Source organism: Metopolophium dirhodum, chromosome 7 (assembly GCF_019925205.1).
Source record: "Metopolophium dirhodum isolate CAU chromosome 7, ASM1992520v1, whole genome shotgun sequence".
Lineage (NCBI taxonomy): Eukaryota > Metazoa > Arthropoda > Insecta > Hemiptera > Aphididae > Metopolophium > Metopolophium dirhodum.
The window spans coordinates 11,671,091-11,689,742 of record NC_083566.1 but is presented as its reverse complement, the minus strand read 5'-3'; the positions used below and the strand labels follow the sequence as shown (position 1 = coordinate 11,689,742).

General features: G+C 25.9%; 2 protein-coding genes across 5 annotated transcripts; one reads left to right on the top strand and one right to left on the bottom strand.

Moving 5' to 3' along the window:
- Window positions 1-788: 788 nt before the first annotated feature.
- On the bottom strand, window positions 789-4,872 carry LOC132948127 (mitotic checkpoint protein BUB3). Of its 3 annotated transcripts, none has more exons than XM_061018452.1 (7): window positions 4,603-4,872; window positions 4,279-4,517; window positions 4,022-4,091; window positions 3,790-3,941; window positions 3,402-3,706; window positions 2,715-2,854; window positions 789-2,449 (listed from the first exon to the last, which is right to left on the bottom strand). In XM_061018452.1, exons 2-7 carry the CDS (start codon window positions 4,477-4,479, stop codon window positions 2,331-2,333), a joined length of 987 nt encoding a protein of 328 aa, XP_060874435.1. In that variant the 5' UTR covers window positions 4,480-4,517; window positions 4,603-4,872; the 3' UTR covers window positions 789-2,330. The 3 variants fall into 3 exon arrangements, with proteins under 3 accessions (XP_060874435.1, XP_060874436.1, XP_060874437.1); XM_061018453.1 differs by having other exon boundaries at window positions 4,637-4,872; XM_061018454.1 differs by having other exon boundaries at window positions 4,722-4,869.
- A 2,398-nt stretch (window positions 4,873-7,270) lies between these two features.
- On the top strand, window positions 7,271-18,652 carry LOC132948126 (U2 snRNP-associated SURP motif-containing protein-like). 2 transcript variants are annotated; one of them, XM_061018450.1, is made up of 19 exons: window positions 7,271-7,866; window positions 8,129-8,245; window positions 8,334-8,427; window positions 8,487-8,673; window positions 8,773-8,852; window positions 8,912-9,006; window positions 9,075-9,240; window positions 9,303-9,469; window positions 10,408-10,467; window positions 10,744-10,787; window positions 10,979-11,083; window positions 11,176-11,566; window positions 11,657-11,736; window positions 11,804-11,996; window positions 12,054-12,270; window positions 15,142-15,367; window positions 16,989-17,157; window positions 17,571-17,728; window positions 17,794-18,652. In XM_061018450.1, the coding sequence occupies exons 1-19, from the start codon at window positions 7,840-7,842 to the stop codon at window positions 18,035-18,037; spliced, it is 2,820 nt and encodes a 939-aa protein (XP_060874433.1). In that variant the 5' UTR covers window positions 7,271-7,839; the 3' UTR covers window positions 18,038-18,652. The 2 variants fall into 2 exon arrangements, with proteins under 2 accessions (XP_060874433.1, XP_060874434.1); XM_061018451.1 differs by having other exon boundaries at window positions 7,274-7,866; window positions 8,773-8,849.

The following is an 18,652-nucleotide window of genomic DNA, read 5'->3' as shown; positions in this document are numbered from 1 at the left end:
ATTATAAAATAAATTGAATGGGTTTTATTTTTATAAAATGTATGGTTTATGATTATAAATTAGGAAAATTATTACAAAAGATCATATCAGCATTATTCAGTTACTAATTTTTTATAAATATTTTTTATTAATACATATTTTGCATTTAATTAGTATTATTGTATTAATTGTATTGATTTAGAATGTAAATTATGATAACAATTATTTTAAATAATTGTACCTATGTGTTTATATATCTTGTATTTATTTATTTTTGTATTATTATTATTAATAAGTTAAACAACATAAAACGTACAAGTATATTTAATAAAAAATACGTTAATTGCAAATTACATCAGAAAAAGTCACTAATTAGCAACATTTTCAAGGGTAAAAGAAATAAATACAAATAATAAATAAATATTTTAAAAAAAAAATATTTCATTATTTTAGACAGATGAGTAATTTTACAACCAATGTTTATTTAATGTTTATCAAATAATTTTACTTGATACAAACATTTTGTAGTTAATTTTATAAGTATCTTTAATTTGCACATAAATAAAAATGGAATTATTTATGAGTGACTATAAAGTATGTTCTATTAATAACCTTGTAAAACTGAATATCAATTCACCCCACCCTTCATGGTGTATGATAAAACCTAAGAGTAATAAATAATGTATAGTGGATAACACCCACATCCATGTTATAAGTATACTAAGAGGATGTCATACCAGCATGTGGTTTCTGTAAATTGTATGTTCAAAACAATTTAATGGTACAACACAAATAAAATGTATGCAGTATATATTTCAAATTTATGTATATTCTTAAAAAAAAATATTTAATTTTACTAAACAGTTGGGTCAAAGGTAATTGGACATTTAAAAATATGGTACTTATTGGTTATCATGACTATTATCGATAGTTAAAATATTGTATAACATTGATTAAAATAATATAAAACATTTGATATAATTGAATTAAAAATAAAATAAAATTTGTTATAATTAATAATTTATACGAGGTGGAAAATGTTGGTAAGTATTTTGACGAAAGGATCACCCGTTTGAAGAACTTGGCGCCACATAAACAGTTGACCTTTGTATTTAGTTTTATAATTTAAAGACAGTACATCTTTTAACTGATTTTTAAGCTTATATAATATATTTAAATATTTTTTTATTCGTATAAAATACACTTTTGAGTATAAGCTATCAAACTTATTATATTTAGCTAAACAAAAAGGTAATTTAATTTTTGAAAATTCTTCCCCCAACCACCCTTTGGTGACTTCCTCTACAGATAATATGTTTTCAACACTATTTAACCAATATCAGAATTGTTTGCTATAATGTATTTAGCTTAATATTAGTTAAAAACTTAAATATAAATAATACAGAGAAATGTGTAGTTTTTTAGCAAACCCCAGTATAAATTAAATAAAAACTTAAGAATTACATATATTTAATACAATATAATATAACCCCAGTCATAAAGTAATTGAAAATGTTATGTATTAATGTGTTTCAAACAGTTAATAAGGACTAATTATACATAATATTATTAAACATTACTAACTGTACAGTGTGGCCTGTCAAAGAATTGTTTTCTAAAAAATGAATTTGCCATTTTAAATAACACCTATTTATAATAGGTAGTAATATAATATGTAACCAGTGGCAATCATTTATATTTAAACAAAACAAATACAGTCAGTATCATCTATAGCAACAGCCAAGAAACTATAAAAAATATGTTGTTATAACCAGATGTAATTATATTAATGTACATACAAAATGAGGCATTTTGCTGGTACCTTGAAATTAACGTTGTAATCATCTGCATCATTATAGATTACACCGACCATATTAATTTTTCATGATACTATGAAACTATCAACACCATCCAAGTCTCATGGAATTTCTTGACATAACTTTTAATGAAAACGATCCAGTAGTTTTTGAGTCAATTAATTACAGACAGAGGCGAACATACATTTATACATATTACATACATATATATAATATATAGATAAGTACATTAAATATTTTTAAACTTACATTTTCTAGAATTAATTATTCTACTGAAAATATTCATTATTTTATTCATTTAAACATGTTTATACACAATGAAGTTTGATTACAAATTAAAAATTTCAGTTCTCTTAAAAAAAAAATTTTAATATCTCCTATTCATTATTTTATGACAAACTAAAATTAATTTTGAATACACAAAGATATCATATTTATACCAAACATTTAATGAAAAAGTGGTAAATTAATTTAAAAATATTAACAAACTCACAATACTAATGCGTATAATAATTAGGTATTTATGAAATATGTTTATTTTGGTTTAGTTTCTTGATCAGTAACATACCTAATATAAACATTATTTTCAGGTATTGGATCTGGATGTACGTCTTGTTCATACATGTAGGAACTGCCAATAGCCAAAGATGAACCTTAAATAAAAGTTTTCAATTTATTTTCAAAACTGTTTTAAATTTTCTATTTAGTTATAAGTTATTACTGAACACTAGTGTCACTAATACATAAGAAATTAAATAGAAATTAAATATAAAATATATTACTGATTCATCAAACAAAATAATTGAAAGAATAAAAAAGTTATTACAAAGATTAAACCTACTATATAAGAGTTGGAATATTAGTCACAAAATAAAAATATAAATTAAAATAAAATAATATAAATAAACATTTACTCACCGTCATGACTAAAGCATAGAGACGTAATTCCTGTATTGTAACGATGAAATTGGCACAATCTTTTTTTATTAAAACCATCCCAAATATTTACATATCCATCAGAACCACCCGTGGCAAATGTATTAAATACTTGATGAAAACTAATAAAAAATCAAATTCTTAAATATTAGAGAGGGAAAAACATAAAAGAAACAAAATAGAATTATCCATCATTACTCATTTTGACACTTTTGTACTATTTATTGTAAAATCAAATTACATGATTTTATTTTTTTGTACATAAATGTTCAATAAATTAAATGTTCATATATGCTGGTTTTAGAGTATATTATCAAATGCTATTTAATGTATCTATTAATAAATGCTTTAATTTACTGAAAAAGCTAAAAAAGTTAATTGAAATTGCTGGAATATACATAAATATTTTCTACTAACTTTATTTTATAGATTCATTTGTAACTAGATATAATTATTTGACTTAAAATAAAAATATTATCATTTTTCTGATAAAAACTATATCATTCTGACATGTTCTAAATTAAAGTTTATACAAACTTTTAAATAGATAAAATGTTGTACTTAGGTAAGTTACTATGTAATTAATTTTATAACACTGTATAATTACGGATTTAATAAAAAGTTAATATTTAAAAGAATTATAAATTGGTAAGTATGCAAACTTATTACCTTATAGCATTGACCGGGTAAATACATTCAATATCATTATCTTTTATTCTGTGACACTTAAAAGCATATTTTTTCTTCTGAATTTCTGGAGCTGTATCAAAATATTCAACAGCTACACGTCCCTCAATACTACTTAACACATAACCTTGTTTATTTGGTGAGCAACGAATACATCTTGTTTGAAACTTTAAATTTGATTCTCTCCTTTGCATTATATATGCCGTGTTTCTTAAATCCCAAACAAATACTTTACGCCCAGCAGTGCCAACTACCAGCTTTTCACCTACATTACTCATAGTGAAAACCTAAATAAAAAAAATTATTGGTAACTATAAATAAAATGTTAAAATAATAATTACTAATTGAAATGAAAATATGTAACAAATACTTTGTCAGGTTGGGGGAGGGTTCCAACACATTGAGATGATCGTGTGTCCCACATTTTAACGTTACCGTCCCAACCACCGGATAAAACTACATTCACTTCATTCGAATACTCAACACAGCGTACCGCATTATCATGTGAGCCTAGGACACTTTCTGAAATTTAATATTAGTTAAATTGATGAATGAAATATTTCAATTTAGTTTATGTTACTAAATTAAAAATAAATATTTACCAGAATTACTATTCAAATCATACATTTTCAACTTGTTATCCAGACCACCACTAAATGAATGAACTGCATCCTATTATAAATCAAATATACATAATATTTAAGCATTTAATATACTTAAAAAATAATATAATCAGTTATTACATTTTTATATTACATAAAAATTTGTTGTAAATGCATAACATAATTTTTACCATTAAAATTAATAATTTCTAGGTGATCAATTTAAAAATGAATAGTATTTAATTTAGTTATTATACCTGAAAGCTAACATCCAATACTGGCCGATCATGTGTATACTTTGTGCGCATGCTATTCGCCTGGACATCATAAAGCCGAACTGAACAATCCCAAGATGATACTAATAAAAACTGAGATGAACTAGGTCCAAATTTTACAGAGGATATTCCATCTTCTGGTGGGTTCTTAAGTCTAAACTCTGATCTTGACTCGCCAATCATATTTAACTTGGTTGGTATATACTATTGTTTGAAATTCACTTAAATCAAAAATCCCCTCTGTATTTATAATATTAACTTATTACTTATTGAATTATAAAAATAATAATTATTAAAAATGGTTACAAATCGTTTTTGTTATTTAAAAATGTTCACTAACTAAAATGATTTTTGTACTTGTCGTTAATAAAATAATCAAGTTATTAGTAATGAATGTAAACGTTATACATACAACAATTACATACGTAATATATTTTATACTTAAATTTAAAAATAAATAAATAGTTAATTATTAGTGGTAAACATTCTAGCTATAAATTATAATATATTAATATAAAGCTAACTGTAAAAAACTCAGAATTCAGAATTCAACGATTCTTCAGAATTCAGATTAAATAAACAAATAATAATATAGTTATAGTATATATACCAATAGAACACGGACTACTCATAACTATCATTTAAATTTAAATTACAAGTTTTTGAGGTTATCTCTTTTCCATGGTTATAGCCGAATACCAATTTACGACATGGAGTTCTATGCATAAGCTCCAAACGACATCTGTTCAAAAGAACCATGAAACCTATAGGAATCCAGACTTTTACCATATTTTCTTTTCCTTCATATACCTACATCATAAATATAATATATAAATATCCGAGATATTTTCTGTGCTTATAGTCTATACTTCTATAGACTTTATTTTTTACTAATCTATGCGTTACTATAATAATGGACCGTGTATTATAGACAGATTTCTATATAGTATTCATACAGTACTATTCGATTCTTATCGGAGCAATGAATGTACTGTTTTACAATGATGTGTGTTTTTTTAGATTCTGAGCGGAGCGATGAATGTATTCATTTTACAATGATGTGTGTTTTTTTTTATTTTTGTGTCTGTCATCACCTTTCAGGACAGTAAAAATGCTTCGATTTTCTTCAACAGTATCTTTTCTGATAGAAAAGTGAATCTAGTTGGTACTTTGGGAGGTCAAAAGTAAAAATGTCCTAGTAGTTTTCAAAAGCGCCGTGATAAACAAAAGAAAAATTAAGCAAAATCTGTTTTTGAGAAAATTTATTTTGGTTTTTAGTGCAACTCTAAAATAAATGACCATAGACTAGGCACATGAAATGTTGACTGAATGTTTATATTAGCATTTTCTATACACCATACAATAGCAGTTGAAAAATATTAAAAATACATAGGCACAATTTTTTTTGATAAGCATTTAAAGATCGAATTTCGACAAAATTTATCAAAATTAAAATTTAATAACTATTTTGTAGTTAAAAATTTATAAAATGTTTAACTTTTATAGCTAAGATTTAAAGCTTAAGCTTTAAAATTTAAAATAAGGTTCCACGTAAATAGGTTAAACATAAATTACTTTATTCACAATAATATAAGAGGGGGGTAAAAATATCCTACTAAATAAATTCACTTGGGAGGTAAATATATCCTAATATATTTTAAACAGATCGTTAATTATATGCTAGGATATATAAATATATTTATTAATTTACTCCCACATTAAAAATGTATTTTAGGGGGTTAGTGGGTACAAATATCCTAACTTATAAATTATAATTACTATAACCAGTTAAGTATACTAGGATATATTTACCTACCAGATCAGAATTAAATTTCTTAAGATATGTTATAATTTATTTCTACAAATCAATCTACAATCTGGTCAAAAACTCAAAACTACAATTTCAAAATTTATATAAAAAAAATGTGTCCATGTATTTTGTATATTTTTTAAATACATTATCGAGTAGGTACCTACGTTTTGCACTTATGTAAAATCTTGTATTAAATTGTCATACTTTTTGACTGAGCATAAACACATAAGGTAATAGATACATACAAGTACGAAAAAAAAATATAATATTTAAAATACCTATAAATATCTTAAAATTAGACAATTATTTTGAAAATTGTATAGTGAATAGTAAATTTCTATTTGATGCAAATTTCAAGTTACTATGGCAAACTATTATTGAACTACAAATAAATTGTAAAATGTATAATATAGAACCTTTTATTGAATTATTAAATCTTAGGTATAAATATTAAACATTTATGATTGTATAATTTTTAAATAGTTAAAAAAATGTTTCTTTTTTTTTATAATATGAATAATTATACTTTTTGTTAAAGCTTAACAAATAACATAGGTACTATTATAAGTCTTGTAATTTTAAAAATGGATGTTGAGAAATTCATTTCCATAGGTACTGACATACTTTCATCAATGATTATAGAGCAAACAAGATTACCCACAACATTTTCCAATAGGTATTTTAAATTTTACTTTAGTAATATGCTATAAATCGTAATAATTAATAAATTATAATAAAATGCATTATTGGGGCCGGAGTAGCGCAGTGGTCACGCAGTTTACGACTCACACAGTCACCAGTGGCGTGTTGAACTCATTTTTGGTGAGGAGTAAAAATTTATACAAGATACCACCGCTCCACCATGATGTTTATAACAGCATTTACAACTCATCAAAAAAGTTTAAATTAAAAATTTCCAAATATGCGTACATTTGTAACGATTTGTATAATCGGATATGATATTTCTACGATATACCTAGTCACCTAGGCCTAGGTTAGGTTAGGCCACCGGTGGTAAGGTATTTTGTGGTAGGTTAGGGACCACCACCACCCACCAACCAACAATTTTGAAGAAGCAATTGCTCCAAAATATTACCTTCGACACGTCACTCACAGGGTCATCACTCATCACTCATCGGTTCGATTCATAGCAAAGTGCAAACAAATTGTGTTATCATAATTCAGATTTTAGACGGACACGGATTAAAGAATAACAATATTATCACATCTATTAACTGTGATAGTGTGATACTATGAGAATATGAGATATTCTATGTATGTTGTATAATAATAATAATAATAATAAAATGTACATTATGCTTATTGCTTAAGATGTTTTGTGTATTATGTTAATTTCGGCATGTTAATTTGACTTTTATTAATTAAATTTATAAGTTTTAATTGATTTAAACAAAAAAACTTCGCTTTACAATTCACAGTCCAGTGGCTACGATGTAGTAAATAGTAACTACAGTTGTTTAAAGATACATAATTCTAAAAGATACATAATTTAGAGCTGATGATGTCCATTAGTGTTACTGTAGTTTCTAGAACACATATTTACAAAATTCATATTGTGTAGATAATAATAATAATTTATGAGTTATGATCTAAACTGTTTATAGATTCTAATGTTTTTATTTTATTACTAGTTTACGTTTTAAATTATTTACCTAGGTAGTTAAGCTTTATTTACGTAAGGTGTATTTAATTATTTAAATAATTTAATCATGGCTGATTCGGGACAATTTAAAAAGGTAAGATAAAATCTATATTCTATAATGAATAGTGATACTAATTTTGTTTAATGTATATACCTGTTTAAAATAATAAAAAAAGAACATTTAATTAAAAATATCAATTGGACCATTCAATAAAAATAATATATCACGCTTAACAAACCGCTTGATACAAATTCATAAGTCATAACAATTATAAAAAATATCCAATAAATACATTCATATTCTGCTTCCCAGTAAACTTTTAAAAAAATATAGACTAATATCTATTTTTGTATAGTACATAGCAGAACAAAAGCTCAAAGCATTTTCTATTGGAGCAATGGGAAAAACTCAACCATCAAAAAAAGAATTAAATGAACAAAAAAAAAAAGAAGAAGAACATGCTGCTGCTCAAGTAATTAATAACTTATCTAATGATAATATTTAGATGATACATTTTCTGTCAAAAAAAGTGATAATTCTAATATCATTTAATTTTGTAGGCCTTTGAAGAGTTTGTAGCAACTTTTCAAAATGAAGGGAAAAAAAATAGTAAAGTTTGGGTTAAAGCTGGTACATATGATGCTGGAAAAAGACGTAAGTTTTAATACATATTAAACTTTAGCTGATAGATGCTAATTACTTTGATCACATAGAGGAGGATACTCGAGAAAAAGGTAAATTATACAAGCCTCAAGCCAGGGGAAATACAGACTCAGATAAAGCGGATGACCTTTCTCGTTTTATGGGTGAACGTAAAAGTGAAAGAATGCTTACAAAGAAAAAAAAAGAAGGTGAAAAGAAAAAAAGTAATCTAGAATTATTCAAAGAAGAACTAAAAATGTAACTATAAAACACATCATTATTACATTTTTGTATTCATTTTCTGAATAATCATACATTTTTAAGAAACAATTAATTATTTATTTTTGGAATTATTAGGATTCAAGAAGAAAGAGAAGAAAGACATAAATTCAAAGGAGTTTTACAAAAAACAATTGAAGATCCTGAAATTAAGAGTAGTACATAATATATTTAAAAATTTTAAGGAATTAAATAATATTTTAAAATTTATGTTTAGATTTAATAATGGTTGAACCTGATGAAATTAAAGGTTCATTTGATTCAGGCGATCCAAATACTACAAATCTATACTTAGGAAACCTTAACCCTAAAGTAATATATAAAATATATTTGATTATAAGTCTGGATAAATGTTATTATTGTATATTTATTATTTATAGATTACTGAAGCTCAGTTAATGGAAGTTTTTGGAAAATATGGTCCTTTGGCAAGTATTAAAATAATGTGGCCTAGGTCTGATGAAGAAAAGGCAAGAGGGCGTAACTGTGGCTTTGTAGCTTATATGAGTCGTAAAGATGGGGAAAGAGCATTAAAGAATTTAAATGGTATGTGGTTATTTTTAACTATTAAACATAAATGATAAATTACAACATTTTACAATTTTTAGGGAAAGATGTTATGTCATATGAGATGAAAATGGGTTGGGGTAAAAGTGTACCCATACCACCTCATCCAATTTTTATTCCACCTGCTTTATTAGCTATAACATTGCCTCCTCCTCTTTCTGGGTTACCTTTCAATGCTCAGCCGATTTTGCCTCCAAAAGAAAAAAAGGTAAAATTACCGTTTTGCAAGTTAAATATATGTACTAAGTGAACTAAAAACTAGATGAATATTTGTTTCAAAATTTAAAAAAAAATAATTTATAGCACTGGATACAAAAAACAAAACTGCTTTTTAAACTAAAAACTTTTATTTTTTTTTTGCATCAGGTACTTATTATTTATTAAGTATTGATAAATTTTTTTTGAAAAAATATCCTTATACTGGGTGAATCTCCAAGTATGCTCGTTCCCATTTTTTCTTTAATAATTAATTAATTCTAATTTTCAAATTCTAAATATTTTTAATACTTAAGGTGTGTCCTGACGATACACATTTCTATTTTTCAAATGAGAAGACCGCTTTTTTATTGAAGATTATTTAGGAAATAATATTTTTGAAAATGTTAATGTACCTAATTTAAAATTCAAATGAGTATAGTTTCTCAGTTATTAAAATAACTAAGGATAATAGTCCTTAAAAGTGGTTTTACATATTATAAAAATAGATTTAATATTGGATCTAGAATTAATTATACTTGGACCATTTACGAATTAAATTACGACCCAAAGTAAATAACTAAAAAACTATTTGTTTGAGTTTTGATTTTGATAAGTCAACATTTTCAGAAGAAAATTTTGTATATTTAATAAAAATAAATAACTTATAGAAAAAAGAAGACGGGTTCTCATATACAAGACAAAAGTTTGTATCACCATAGGACACACCTTAAGTTGTACAAAAAATGTTATGAAATGAATGTTTTAAAATATAGCCTAAGTATATTTAAAATTTTCAAAAACCATATTTGGAATAACTGTTATTTAAAAAAAAACATTGGGTAAGCATGCTTGGTGAATCAATTTGTATATATATAATAAAGTAATAATTAAAATTAAATACTAAAAATTAAAAAGTATTTTTGCACAACTTGATGATTTTTATTGTAGAATCATGGGCGTGCACGACAAGATGGAGGATATTTTGATAGAGGCCAACCAGTTGAAAAGGTATTTTACTTTTTTAAAAGATTTTGTTATTTTTATTATGTAATTTACTCAATCCGACTTTCTTAAATACTATCTAAATATGCAGCATTGCAGCTGGCAGCCAAAAATTAATTATATGTAATGTTGTCGGATTGAGATATTGTGATTAAGATGTACAATTATTGAAAGTTGATAATAATCAATATATACAAAATTTATAAATAAAACATGTATTTTAATTTACCTAAATGATAAATCAACAACTTTGTTTTAAACCAGTTTGCTTTTTTGTGACAGATTTTACCGCAGACTATCATTAAAGTGGTTATACCCACAGAAAGGTAACATTTTCATTACTCTGATATAAATTAATTAATAATCTTAAGGTATAAGAAAGATTTACAAATTATCAGAAGATGGTCCTTATGTTATCAATGTCAGCCTGCTGAAGCAAAGTGAAAAACTATAAAAGAAAAAAATACATAAACTAAACAATTATTTATTTTATTAATACTTAAAAATTTTTTTTTAGAAATTTGCTGATGCTCATTCATCACATGATTGAATTTGTAATACGGGAAGGACCATTATTTGAAGCTATGATAATGAATAAAGAGTTGAATAACCCAATGTTTCAGTGAGTATTTTATTTAGATTCTTTACATTATGAATATAATTTTATACGTTATAATAATACTACTTAATACTACTTGGTTTTATCGTTATCAGATTTTTGTTTGACAATTGTTCACCAACTCATATATACTACAGATGGAAGCTATTTTCTATGTTACAAGGTGATTCTACTAAAGATTGGCGCATTGATGAATTTCGCATGTTTAAGAATGGATCAATTTGGAGACCACCACCAATGAATCCATATACTGTTGGCATGCCGGAAGAACTTGTTCCTGAAGAAGATTTGGTAACGAGAACTAAGGGAACTCTAAGCATATCTCAAAGGGAGCGCTTTGAAGATCTCATTAGAAATATGACACCCGAGCGATTAAAAGTAGCTGAAGTCATGGTATTTTGTGTAGAACATAGTGATGCTGTAGAAGAAATATGTGATTGCATTCAAGAATCATTATCTAATGCTACAACTGCATTACATAAAAAAGTAAAAATATTGAATTATTAAGTTATTTTATCATATTGTACTACTTATGTTATATCAAGTATATTTAAATTAATTTCCTTCTCAATTTAGATTGCACGGCTTTATTTGATATCAGATGTTCTACATAATTGTAGTTTAAAGGTTATAAATGCAACACAATTTAGAAGAGGGTATAGTTTTTTTTTTTTTTAATTGTTTATTTTTCAAAGTATTTAAATTGCATTACTTTTACAATAGATTTGAAACAAGGTTGATTCCCATAATGGAAGAAGCCCTTAAAACTTATAAGAGTTTAGATTCTCAAAGTCAAGCCGATGGTTTTAAACATCGTATAATGCAGATTTTTCGTGCTTGGGAAGACTGGGATATTTATCCAAAAGAATTCTTATTTAGATGCCAAAATACTTTTCTTGGACTTTCAATAAATGATGTAAGTCTTTATATACGTTGGTTGTGACCATAAAATATTATTATTTTAAATTTCTAGATACCTCAAGAACTAATCAATTCTCGTGAAGAATTGCAATATAATACAAATTCAAAATCTATTGACGAGTCTGAAAATATAGATGGAGCACCTTTATCTGATCCTGAAAATCTAGATAATGAGGATTTAGATGGTATACCTTTAGACGGTGCTACATTGTTAAAACACGCATATGATGACACACCTCCGGGGGATACAGACATTGATGGTACACCATGTAAGTTGTCTATTAGATTTAAAATATATATAGCTGTAATACAATAGACATAAAGTTATAAATAATATGCAGGTTTGTTGTACTATATTTAACATGACAAAGATGATGCTATTAGTATCGCCTGGTCAAGGTAGCTAGGCAGCGATCGCTGCCCGGGCCCCTAACCAAAATACATTAAACCTCAATAAATAATTTGACAATACAAAATATTATGAGCACGAAAATGCAAATTAATTAAAATCGATAAATTATTAGTAACAGATAGCCTACAGACCAACAAAGAATCCATGTATTTTTACAAGCATACGATAGTACCATAACAGAAATATCCGCAGCTTGGAAAAAAATAGGTTACTATATAGTATTCCCACACGACACGCGAGTTGACCCGTACTACTATAATTTACTAGTCACACATTTTCAATTTTCAAAAATAATACCATTAAGTACTTTATAATAAATTGGCCAATAAATTTGTTTCAATCCTTCTATTTGAGATTATACAAGGAACATTTAACAACTCCACCAAGTTTATGAGCACCGCTAACATTTTATTTGATAAATGGTCAAATATTGAAACTATTTTTATGGCTTCACTCATTTTAGATATATTTTCTGTATCTAAGAAGTCACTTAACTTTATTCAAACTTGGTCAATGATGATTACAATTTACAGCATTAAATAATCAAATTTTAAATAAACAAAACGATAAGGAAATTTAATTTTTGTAAAAAAAATGCAAGGGTCTAACTAAAAAAAAAAAAGTGGGTAAGTGGATGTCGCTCTGCTGTTCAGTATGTTGCATGTGGCTTACTGTAATGGATGGTGTTAAATTTGAATTCAATGATATAATATCATTGTATAAGAAAAACGATTCTGAAAACGGTCAGTCAGCCTATGATATTACCAAGTAAATTTGATGATATTATTGTGAATAAAATAATTTATATATTTACCTATTTACGTGGAACCTTGTTTTAAATTTTAAATCCTTAACTATAAAAGTTGAACATTTTATAAATTTTTAACTACAAAGAAATTATTAAATTTTGATAAAATTTGAACTTTAAATGCTTATAAAAAAAATTATGCCTATGTATTTTAATATTTTTCAACTGCTATTGTAATATTATATTAGGAGCCTTGCATCAAATTTTAACGCTTTTTTACCCAAAAAATAAAATTTTATTGATAGTTATGGAAAAAAAAATTAATAAATTTAAAACAAATAATGTTCGTAAACAGCCCGAATCGAGTCAAAATATTTTCATAATTTTATGGTGTATAGAAAATGCTAATATAAACATCAGTAAAATTGTCATGTATCTACAGTTATTTGTTTTTGAATAACAATAAAATAACAACAATGCTACATGAGAAATCGAGTTAATTTCCAATATTGTAAAAATATGAATTTCAAACGCTCATAAAAATTTAATTTGATTAGCTTGTAGATATTTTTTTTTTTTGATAAAGGTAGACGACAAACTTATGAGGAATCTTGTATTACATTTTCAAATCTTAGATTTAAAAAGAAAAAATTTTACGAATTCTCAACTCAAAATAATTTGCTCATTTTCGGGATTTTTCCGTATTTTGTCAAGATTTGAACTTAAAATGCATATAATTAAAAACTGTGACTAAGGATTTTTAATATTTTTCAAATATTCTTGTAACAATATAGTAGCAATCTTGTATTACATTTTCAAGTATTTATTGACATTCATAGAAAAAATACTAATAAAATTGTAAACTGAAAGTGTTCCTAAACAGTTCAAAACAAATCAAAATATTTTGAAAATTTTATCGTGTATATAAAATGCAAAATATAAACTACCAGTGAAAATTACTGTCATTTGTTTTAAAGTTACATCAAAAACCAAAGTTAAAAATCGATTTTGCGTAAAAATTCCTGTTTTGTCCTTAATTTTTCTTGGCGTTTTTGTAAATTACTGGGAATTTCAAATTTTGACCTACTTAATGCACCAACAATATTCACTTTCTAATCGAACAAAATACTGAAGTTGAAAATCGAAGCATTATTTCAACTACTTATTGTGTACAGACACACAAAAAAAAAATCACACATCATTGTAAAATCAATACATTCATCGTTAAACTCAGAATATAAAAAGGTGGGTAAGTAGGTGATATAAAATATAAAAACACAGTTTTTTTCGTTACTTTATGTTCAAATTTGGACAAAATTACTTATTGGATAACCAAGAATAACAATTTTAGTTATTTTGTTATAATTTTAATATTATTCATTATATAATATTAATTCAACTTACTGGCTACCGTACTAAAAATAAGTAACAACATTATAAATATAAATTTTAAAATATCAACACTGACAAACCGTCTCCACTCAGAATTGTTTTAAGTTTACAATAATATTATATCATTGAATTCAAATTTAATACCATCCATAATATAGTGATCCACTTACCTGCCAACCTACTGTACAGCAGAGCGCAATCCACTCACCTGCTTTTTTATCATTTTAAATTAAATAAATATTTGAATTTAGTTTAAATATATTAAGTATGAAATTATGTTATTACTTGAAATCATGCATATAATATTATAACTACATTAGGTAGGTTGGGTTGGGCCCCTAAAAAAAATCCTGCCTGGGCCCTTTAGTGTCCAGGCCGATACTGTATGGCTTCTTCCCTCACATTTGTTAAATGTTATTCATGTTATTATTCTTGTGGCATATATTCTTATTGTGTCCTAGGGCACAGATTGTATATTTCTAATATATATATTTAACATAGCAACTATTAAGTTTTTTATTATTATATTTGGTTAATTACAAAATATTTTTTACAACATAAACATATAAAAATATCAATTTTTTATAGTATTAGATGATGATATTGGAGGTGTGCCATTTACGGGAGAGGCAGTAGGAAAAAATATCAAAGCCGCTGCATTTGTTCCATCTAGATGGGAAACTGTAGACCCTCATGAAGCTGAAGAACAAGCAATGACTACTAGCAAATGGGAGATGTTAGAAAGGGAAAATAAAAGTTATAATAGTGAGTCCGTCGATCAAGATTCGCCAGATGATGACTTTAATGAAACAAGGTATACTAAATCTCTAGTACCTATTATAGATTATTGTGATCAGAGGTTCATAAACTGCACACTATACACTTATAAAACATAGGTCCATTATATTTTTGGTGGATTACAAACACTTATAACATTTTTTTAAAAACAAATTAATATAGTTACAATAATCATAACAGTAAGAAGTCACATATATTTTTATGTGTGGTGTATATTATACTTTTATAATAAAGTAATACAAATTATCAAAAATTAGCCCACCTTCTTATTAAAATTAGTAATTTTTTTACTAACATACAGCTGTACCAGTACCTCCCCTCCTTGACTTGTGTCTCGTACATGTTAAATGTTCTGTTTTTACATAAAAAAAAAAAACAAATTTTATCATACGATACGAAGGGTTTTGTAAAAAAATTTTGAAGCTTCAGTTATGAACATTTTCAGTTAATATAGTGATTTTTTTTTTTCAGTTTGGTACTGAAAATGGTTGAAAACTACCTATTTCATTTTTTAAATCAAATATTTTGTAGTTTTGTACATTTCCAGTATCTTCAGCCACCCCAGAGAGAGAGATCTTTTTCAACCTTAAAAAGGTTGAAAAGTTATGTTATATTATAACTATATTAGATTCTGAGCGGAGTGATGAAGCTAGTGGTTTTACAATGGTGTTATTTGTTGTTTTTTTTTATCCTGTATACAAAATGTCTACCAGAAGAAGTGCTTTGATTTAAATATATAGTACCTTATCTTTCTGAAAATTGGATCATGATGGTACTTTAAGGAGGTTATTTTTTGATTTTCTCAATTGTTATTTTGGGGAAAAACGGGAAAAACAATCGACAAATTACGAAAAACCTCTATAAATGGAATTTTAATTTCTAACGCTTTGTTTATCACCATAGAAACGAATTAAAAATTATAAAAATTTCAATATTAATTCAACCTACAGGCTATAATAAATAATAACAATATAAAATATCAAGACTGACAAATCGTCTCCGCTCAGAATCGTTTTTCTTATACAATTATATATTCTTTCATTGAATTCAAGTTTAATACAATCCATTTTACATTGATCCACTTGTAACCTACTGTACAGCAGAGCGACTTCCACTCATCCGCTTTTTTGAAATTTGTTTTGTACATATTATTATTTAATAATTAAAAACTCTTAAATTTTATATAGTCTTATAAATTTGGTATATTTATTTAATAAAAAGTAATTTGGTGGTGTGGGGGGCTTTGCCTCGCGTAGCTCATTTTTCTGAAAATTATCTGGATCCTCCCCATGACAAATTCCTTAATACACCACTGAGCTGTATGTATTTATAAATAATATACAATTAACTGTCTTGTATACTAAAACATGGACTATTTAATTTAATTTAACCCAACTTGATACCTGATTGAAAAGCAAGCAAAAAAAAATCAGCTCAACTTTAATAATGTGGGTTGCCAAAAATCTCATATTTTTCAAAAAAGGTTGTATCTATGAAAAATGTGGAAACATTTAGTCCAAATATTATCGTATATATATTTTGGTTTTTAACTTTTTGGTGCTCGTCAAATCTTAACCCCTTTAAAATGCCTTATAAATATAAAAGAATTGTATGTATTATTTATATTTTACTTTTAGAGAAAATGCTGATGATCGAAGAGCTAAATTAAGGGAAGTAGAAGTAAAAGTTATGCAATATCAAGATGAATTAGAATCTGGCAAAAGAGCATTAAAAGGTGGATGGAATATATATCAACAAGTGGAACACTATAGACGTAAGCTACTTAAAAAAGTACAAAAGTCTCCGGTAAGTTTATCAATTTCTGGTAGTTTTTTTTATTTTAATAGAATATTAATATAAGTGGATGTTTTCTGGTCTGATAGGATAATTCAATAATTGATTAACCGTTTTAGTTAATATATTTTTATAATTTACTTCTACTACTAATTTATATTTGTGGTAATTAAGTCATACAATAGTATGTGCTTATTTTAGGCAGTGTACTGTTTGACCCGCATGAAACGCTGTACTAAAGCTACGTGGTAAAATCTGCCACAATTATTTTGCTTGAGAATTGTGATGTATTTTTGCAAAAACTCAAAAAAATATACTGTTTATATCATATTTTACTTTAAAAATGTTGAATGGAATAAATCCCAATATATATATGATTTTAATGTAGTTAGGATGATGGAATGGTATATTATTTTTTTTTTTAGGAAAAGGAGTTGAAATTAGAAAAAGAAAAAAAAGATAAAGACAAAATCAATAAAAGATTAAGTCCTGATGAGGACTATCGTGATGGTAAAAAAAAGAAACGATCTAGAAGTCCTTCAAATAGTCCCGCGTATAGTAAATGGTCATCTCATAGCATAAGGTACATTTTTTAATGAATTTTTTGTTCTATTTTGTATACTTAAAGTATACCTTGTATTATTCCAGAAGTGATAGTTTAAGTCCTCCTTCAAGAAAAAGACCAAATTCACCACAACGCAATAATAAAAAAACAAGAATATCACCAATTGATTCTCCTCGTTCATTATCCAGAAGAAGGGACCGTGAACGTGATGAAAGGCATAACTATCGACACAAAAGATCGCATTCACGATCACCTCATCGGCATCATGTACGGACACCTCCAACACCATTGTCACATACAACACGAAAGCACAAACACAAATATTGATTAAGAATACTTATTGTGTACTGAATAATATTTGTTGTCATGTTTTTCCTATATTTATATTTACAATTCTTATAAATAATTGTACTAATGATTTTGTCAATTTATAAAATTATTATTCAATTTTAAAAATAAAATAGATTTTAATAATCAAATTTAATTCCTTGTAAATGTTACAACTTTGACTTTTAACTGTCAATTTGTAACTTAATATTATAATGATTTTTACTAAAATATTTCTATAATTGTGAATAGTGAAGGCTTCATTTTTATTTTTTCCAACTTTAAAAATGTAAAATGTTTAATTTAAGACTCAGTTTTATTTTATTAAATGTGTTTAGCTTAAATGTAGTATTATATCTGTGTATACATGTTTAAAACCATACTAAAAAGATGGGCAAGTGGGTACCGCTCTGATGTACATAAGTGTTGTGTGGATCACTATAATGTATATGTTAAATTTAAATTCAATGACATCAAATCATTGAAAATACAAATAACGAAGACGGTTATGTCAGCCTATATTCATAGTTTATAAATAATATTGTCTTAGCATATTTTACTAAGTATATATTTTATGATATATGATTGCTATTAAAGTAAATTATTTTACTATAA

What these genes read in the sequence shown, in the direction of transcription:
- LOC132948127 (XM_061018452.1), bottom strand. Translation starts at nt 4,479, where the DNA reads ATGATTGGCGAGTCAAGATCAGAGTTTAGACTTAAGAACCCACCAGAA. An exon ending in TATTGGATGTTAGCTTTCAG is followed by an intron (nt 4,092 to 4,278) that starts GTATAATAACTA and finishes GATTTATAATAG; the next exon opens with GATGCAGTTCATTCATTTAG. An exon ending in TACCCGGTCAATGCTATAAG is followed by an intron (nt 2,855 to 3,401) that starts GTAATAAGTTTG and finishes ATTTTTTATTAG; the next exon opens with TTTTCATCAAGTATTTAATA.
- LOC132948126 (XM_061018450.1), top strand. Translation starts at nt 7,840, where the DNA reads ATGGCTGATTCGGGACAATTTAAAAAG. An exon ending in TTGAATAACCCAATGTTTCA is followed by an intron (nt 11,084 to 11,175) that starts GTGAGTATTTTA and finishes TATCGTTATCAG; the next exon opens with ATTTTTGTTTGACAATTGTT. An exon ending in AAAAAGTACAAAAGTCTCCG is followed by an intron (nt 17,158 to 17,570) that starts GTAAGTTTATCA and finishes TTTTTTTTTTAG; the next exon opens with GAAAAGGAGTTGAAATTAGA.